General features: G+C 42.2%; 1 protein-coding gene across 1 annotated transcript; it reads left to right on the top strand.

The window, feature by feature from the left end:
* Positions 1 to 1181: 1181 nt before the first annotated feature.
* Positions 1182 to 4314, top strand: LOC147463834 (uncharacterized). The gene is made up of 6 exons (XM_086491479.1): positions 1182 to 1424; positions 2145 to 2204; positions 2300 to 2476; positions 3093 to 3191; positions 3271 to 3513; positions 3864 to 4314. Exons 2-6 carry the CDS (start codon positions 2154 to 2156, stop codon positions 4065 to 4067), a joined length of 774 nt encoding a protein of 257 aa, XP_086347605.1. The 5' UTR covers positions 1182 to 1424; positions 2145 to 2153; the 3' UTR covers positions 4068 to 4314.
* Positions 4315 to 7136: the final 2822 nt, after the last annotated feature.

The raw sequence follows: 7136 nt of genomic DNA, 5'->3' as shown, positions 1-7136 counted from the left end.
AGAGAGAGAGAGAGAGAGAGAGAGGTGGGACTACTACCTGGCTTAGACAGCAGCAGCTCAGGTAGCTCGGCTTTGTTAGCAGCTCTCGGACGTACAACAACAGCTCAAACATCAGCTCTCGTCGACTCGTCTGCACCAGCTCGGACAGCAGCTCCTCTGCATCAGCTCGGACAGCAACACTCTCTCTCTCTCTCTCTGAGTTCAACACCTCCAGCAATCTCTTTCTCTCACCGTGTCAACTGGGCGAGTGCACCTATGCTGACACGTCTGCACCAGCTTAGACAACAGCTCTCTCTCTCTCTCTCTCTCTCTCTCTCTCTCTCTCTCTCTCTCTCTCTCTCTCTCTCATTGCGGCTCCCTGCCTCTTCACCTCGTGATGGCCTTGCGTTGCGACCCATCAACTCCCCCGGGCGGCTCGCGCGACCCGTCAACCCCCCCCCCCGACGGCTCTCCCTGAAGCTCTGGCAAGCCCGTCGGTTGCGTCCTCTCTGTGCCACGTGGAGAGCTTGAAAAAGGCTCCCCATAACAGAGTAATATAGATCGTTCAGACATACTACTGGCAATCACTTCATGGTTACTAGTGGCAACTTCCTCTATTTATTTGTTCGTCTCAAGATTTCTTAGAATCCAACCTTACCTTAGCAACTTATACCCACCCCTCCATAGAGGGGTCGCCCTCTAAAATGGAATATAGAGTCAGACACGGGTGTGCGGGAGCTATGATGTGTCGTGAATTGCTGCAGACCACAGCCACAGTCGCCCTTGGCTGTCAATCTCGTGCATAGTAAATTAAAAAAAAACCCTAACCCCCCCCCCCCCCTTTCGCCTTGCAGGCTTGCGCCACTTTTGCAGGCAGTTGCGTCCCTTCTGGAGTTCAACCTCTGCGCGCCTCCTCTCCGTCTGCTTATCACCTTCAGCTTCTGTGCGGGCCTTGCTCCTCTGTCCACCAGCTCACCCACACACCCTTCTCGTCCGACTGCCGGGTCGCTCCGTACCTGCTTTTGATTCCTTCTAATTTTTTATTTGATTTGATTGGGTACTCCCTACTACATTTGTTTTTCTGCCTTTTATCACAGAACTTACAAAATGCAGAAGGTTGTGGCCTGGTAAGTGAGCGGCCAGCCTGCCGTCAAGAAAAGTTGAGATGGACAGACACCCCACCCCACCCCACCCCACCCAAATTAGCTTCTCGGAGTCCCTCGCGCGCTCGCGCACTCACACAGGCACGCGCTCAGTGCCACTCACCCACGCACCCAGTGTACCCGACGCGCTCAAACACGAGGTGGAGCGCAAGACGCGAGGGAGAGGAAGCCCGCAGCTGCGGCCTTCGAACATTCTGTTCGGTTTCATTCTCCGCCAATGCAGTACCGCTTGGTTTTTTTTGCTTGAATTTTGAAGAGCTGAAGCCCTCACTGCTGGGCTAGGTAAGTTCTTGTGCGCAGAGACAGAGAGAGAGAGAGAGAGAGAGAGAGAGAGAGAGAGAGAGAGAGAGAGAGAGAGGGTCTCCACGGCCTTTCTCTTAGGGAGACACTGTAGATCTGCAGGGGCATGGGTGCTTCTCCTTGTCCAAGACTTGCTTTTGTAGCTGTGTGTGCTGCATTGCCTGAAAGTGACCAGAAATAGAGGGATCCCTTTGTTAAATGTCTGGTTTCTGTGTTTTCTCTCAATGTAATATGCATTCTTCTCAAAAAGATGAAGGAATTGGAGCCAAGCATCGTTTTGCAGGCAGCCCTGTGACGCCTTATGCAGTCGTGTATGGGCTAGCTTAAGGTTATCTTAGGAACATAGCTACACCGGCAAGAAGGAGACAGTAACGTCGAGTCCTTAGTGCACAATTGGCTTGTTTACCGGTTCTCATGTTCTGGTTGTATTACCTGTTTTTGCCCTGCTCTTAGAACCTACGAAGTAAGAGTGTGACTGACATGTTTCTTGAGTCTTTATTTTGTTGAGGTCTGTGAGATCTTAATAGCATCCCAGTATGTTTGGATTGTATGGTTGTTTAAAACTTTTACATCTATGGACTTATTGAAATTCAGTTTCTTCTCGTTCCTTATTCATCAATGGGGGCTAGCCCTTCTTTCCTGCCAAGGTCCCTGGCCAAGACACCTCTTTTGAATAGATCTGCTTACTTTTGAATAATGCAGATATCAGCAATGTCTTTCAGGAAGAATGGACCGCTGTCTCCTATTGAGGAAAAAGCTAAGGTATCTGTCACCAGTGTACGGGCATCTGGTATCTTTTTACCCGATTGCATTTTTTCATTTAGCATCTCTTAGAAGCTTTTAATGGAAATGTGTAGTTAAGCGAGTTGCGCACTTCCTTGGGGGCCTTGACTGAGAGTGAGTCGCAATACTGCACTGATGGGTGCCTTCACCGATATCTAAGAGCGACTAATTGGAGTAAGAAAAAAGCTGCAAAGATGATTAAGGATACCTTGACATGGAGGGAGCATTACAAGCCACGGCAAGTGAAGTGGGTATGCCCCATTATCCAGCTTGAGATTTTCAGCTATGATGATTGTGGCAAGGCTTGGCGCATTTGGTTATTCACTAAAAACAAGTTTATAGTAAATGCAGGTGCGTTGCCATCCAGGCATTTGTCTTACTTGCAGAAATTGGTCTGCGCTCCATCTTTGTTTAGAATTTTCCAAGAGATTCATAGGATTACTTGGCATTGGACAAGGGCTTAAACTGTAAAATTTGGTAGGATGGCCGCTAGGCCCCCTTGCCATGCCTTTCGTATAGTAGGTGACCTTAGCCAAAGATTTGTTGGTACCTCTAGTTTGCAAGGCTTGGTTGGTGTATTATGTCTTCTTAGTTGATTGTAGTTGGGGAATATTCGGCCCTTGCAAACGGTGAAGTTTGTAGAGCTATAATTTTTATATATCTATTTGCACCCTTTCCACAATGTTAAGAATTGTTAAAGAGATCTTTCAATGGTGTTTCCCACGCCTCGTGTAACTGAAGGCGATTCCAGTTTCTTTATCTATTATAACATTTCAAAAACTAGAAAGTTTGTTTCACAGATAGTTTTGCTAGGAATAATAAACATTCCGACCTTTAAGTGCCTTTTCATTCGATCATGATGGACAGGATGAAATAGCCAAAGAAGCAGAAACAGGAAAAATTTACAGAGCCAATTTTCGTGACAAAGATGGAAGAACTGTGCTTGTGATGCGTCCGGGTGTGGAGGTAATTTCAAGCCAACGACCAATTTGCTCAAAACATTAATTTTCTGAAAATTCATCAAGAATTTGTATGGACTTCGCAGAATACTAGTCAATTGGATGGGCAAATACGATATTTGGTGTACTGCATGGAGAATGCCATAATAAATTTGCCTCCAGACCAAGAGCAAATGGTATGGCTTGTGGATTTTGAGGGCTGGAACATGTCCATGATTCCTTTGAGGACAGCTCGAGAGACTGCACATGTTCTTCAAAATCACTACCCCGAGAGGCTTGCGTACGCAATCCTGTACAATCCTCCTAAAGTATTCGAAATGTTCTGGAATGTAAGTTCTATTGTATGGACTTTCTCTTGTCACAGTCTCAAGTTATTCATGGATCCAAGGTTTGCCTGCTCAGACTTCGTTGTCTTATGTCTCTCTTCATCTACATTCTGTTCCCGGTTTTTATGCCCGATGGGCTCGGACATGAATAATCTAAATTTTGCTGTGGTTGTCCTGGTTTTTTGGTGAGATAGGGGGTCCTCTTTCCTTCGTTTATAATGTTACTTAAATTTGTTGTGGCTACTTCCATAATGATGTCACTATATGTGCTCAATTAAAGATGTTTGCTTGTTGAATTCTGCATTCAACAAGGTGTCGGAAAGCAACAGTTGAGAAGGTGAAGTTTTGTACAGGTTGTTAGGCCATTTCTTGACCCCAACACTCAAAAGAAAGTGAAATTTGTCTATGCGAAGGACGGGGAAAGCCAGAAATTGATGGAAAGTTTGTTTGATTTAGACAAGCTTGAATCTGCATTTGGAGGAAGAAGTGCGTGCAGGTTCGATAAGGATGAGTATGCCACCATCATGAGAGAGGATGATACGAAGCCGACTTTTTGATGGCAGTGTATATTCATCCACAACAACGATCAAACATACAGTCATGGACAAGCTTGTCCAGAAATGTAACCCTCCTTTTTGTACTAACTCATGTTCCTTCTCTCCTTGAGGGCTCTAACCATTGTAACCTCATAGTTCTTCCGATGGCGTTTTGAAGGCCAATGGGGATGTGTAGTTGCACATTTCTCTTCTGTATCTGGGGATCAAGCTTCCCATTTCGTTCATTTAAGAATTTTGAGTTCAAGTAGATGTGCTGAAACGTGGCTTTACAGTTGCAACTGTGTACATCATCATTATCCGGGCAATGGCCGAGGTTGGTTTTTCGAAGTCCATAAAATCTCTCTCTCTCTCTCTCTCTCTCTCTCTCTCTCTCTCTCTCTCAACCTTGTCAATCTTTTGCTATGGATTTTAGTGGGATCTTCATGGTTACATCAAGAATGGTGTGACCAGCAATAGATATGCTGGATTCACATTCCTGTCATTATCACTTGTAGGTCTGACTCGCACAACCATGCTTAAGGACTCAAGTATGGACGTCTGTTGAAAGATCCTCTAGCGATAGGCATCTTATTAGAAGACTAGCAAAATATGAGTCAGCTGTTCTTGGGTGCCCTCTTTCTCAAACCATGGTAGAAGTGGTGTATGATTGAAAAGGTCTGTATGTTTAGGGAATATTACCTAAAAAACCTTAAAATTTGTGGAAATCCCCAAAATACCCAATCGTACTTCGCCAAAAAATTGCCAAAATTCCCCAAGTACACCTCGGTGACCTTGCAAACATCTCTGAAAACATTCTACTCTATTTGCATATTTTTGAAGGAGAATTTGTTCTCTCAATAGAAGATGATGGAACGAGGAATTTAGATGGTATTATGGGCTTTCAAGATGCAATGGTTTATTATTTGTAGACATAATGTATGCCTCCATTCATGAGCTGAGAGGCAATGATTTTGGTCTAGGACAATTAAGGACGGTATCTCTATATTGAAAAAGAATGGACCATGCAGAAATTTGAGCATATCCATCTAAAATTGGTACAAGAGAATTTTGTATTGTTGAAATTTGACGGCTGTATTGGGATTCTCCAAAATTATTAGGGGTATTTTGGTTAATTTTCCATATTTTTTTGAGAAGCTTAGCAAGTTAACTTCTCGGTTTTGCATCTAATTGAACATATGCTTCAATGTAAACCATGCTAATTCCAAATTTTGTATGCTTTCATTGTGCATTAATCTTCCAGATGATGGTGATATTTACATTTAACAAGTAGTCACTATTAATCTATTATATGTTAAAAACTGCTTTGTTGACAGAATTTTCTATGTGCTTCAGGTTTATTATGTTTTATCTACAAAGTCTGCACTGAGTTGCAGACTACGAGTGCTTGGTTTGTAAATTATACATTGCACATACCATACTGTCACAATCCGATGATGCATATAAGAATGATGGTGTAGATCCATAACTCCTTATAACAGAGAATTCCTATTTGATGTTTACATTAAAACCATTGTTTGAATGTACTCTACACCATGTTGTCAATAGATTCATGCACTAGCATTGACATTATGCTTCAATTACTACAGGTATCAAAAGCTCCTAAGCTTTGTAACCTACTCGAGCACCCACCTCTTCCCTATACTCACATATGTGGTCATTGTCATGAGCAAAGAGCCTCTCTGGTGTTGTAAATTTTGATGCTAGAATTTCATAATTGAACCTTTTCTGATGTTGTGAGTAAGCAAATAGTCAGATAAGAGAAAGCACTTCACATATATGTTGCATTTTTGTTTTCAAGGCTATCGATTGAAAACTTTTTTTTTTTTGGTGTTTTATTTTGTTTCAAAAAAAAATGAATTGCCTTCCCTCATTTCCCAAAGAATATAAAGTCATCTTTTGTTGTATTCTACCTGTATGAACCTTCATTACTTTGCCAATAATCGTTCTCATTCTACCGACATATCAGGAGCTCCATGTCCTTTTGTTTCTCTTACACTCCTTGATTAAGACCTACTCATAATATTGATTCCCACCATGGCTCCCGGCCTCTGCCGGTCGCCGTGTGGTCCTCAATATTGTGTGGAATGGTCATTAAATGACCATTCCCTAACCCTTATATATACCCATTCTACGCTGATATGAGTGAGCTTGAACTTTCTTCCATATCTTGTAGATAAGGTCTACTAAGAAAATATTACTTGCTTATGACAAGGAGTGCAAACTATAGACTCAATGGGGCTTTTGTTGCTACGAGAAGTAAATGGAAGCTTTGTATAGCTACCATGACATGGTAGCTACTACTTTGAAAAAACTACAAAGCTCCTCAATTTCGTTTAGAGAGAGGTAGAGAACATATAGATATCGCTTATGGAAGTAAGTGTCAAATGGTATAGAAGAATGAGTTGAATGATGACCATGGCAACAACCGGTGTGACATCTCCTTCTCTCTCCTAGACTCCTATAATTCACAGTAGATATCTCACTCGGTGACATCTCCTTCTCTATCCTAGACTCCTATAATTCACAATAGATATCTCACTCGATCATCCATTGCTATTCTGAACAAGATTTTAAGCACTAATTTATTCGCATAAAAAATAAAGTCATGTATGAATCCCATGCTTCTCCTTATGCGGGGCAAAAAGGGACTCCATAATATACTCTTTGAGGAGTAGAAATGTAGTTTTTTTGGTCTACCATGAAAAGTAAACATACAAGAGTATGTTTCAAAATGCGTGGTATACCAAAAAATTGAAATTTGATCGAGGGAAGCAACTTGGATTTTTTTAGTCGACAAGCTTAGCAAGAAAACACACTCTATGTCTGTCAAAAAGACTATTAAGGCATATCAAACAACAACCCTCTTTAGAAAGGCACATCAAACAGCAACCCTCTTTAGATCTCAAATTTTCAAGTATCATGGCTTGCCAACATCCATAGTGTCAGACAAAGATCTTATAATGACCAGTAATTTCTAGAAGGGTCTCTTTGAGAAGCTAGGATTTCTCTTTCAGCCTATCATCCACAAATGGATGACCAAAGTGAAATAGATTCTTGATCTACTAAAAG

This window comes from Adiantum capillus-veneris, chromosome 2, assembly GCF_014529385.1.
Source record: "Adiantum capillus-veneris isolate H3 chromosome 2, ASM1452938v2, whole genome shotgun sequence".
Taxonomy (NCBI): Eukaryota; Viridiplantae; Streptophyta; class Polypodiopsida; order Polypodiales; family Pteridaceae; genus Adiantum; species Adiantum capillus-veneris.
Note: the sequence above shows the minus strand (reverse complement) of the source record. Positions and strands in the feature narration are given on the sequence as shown.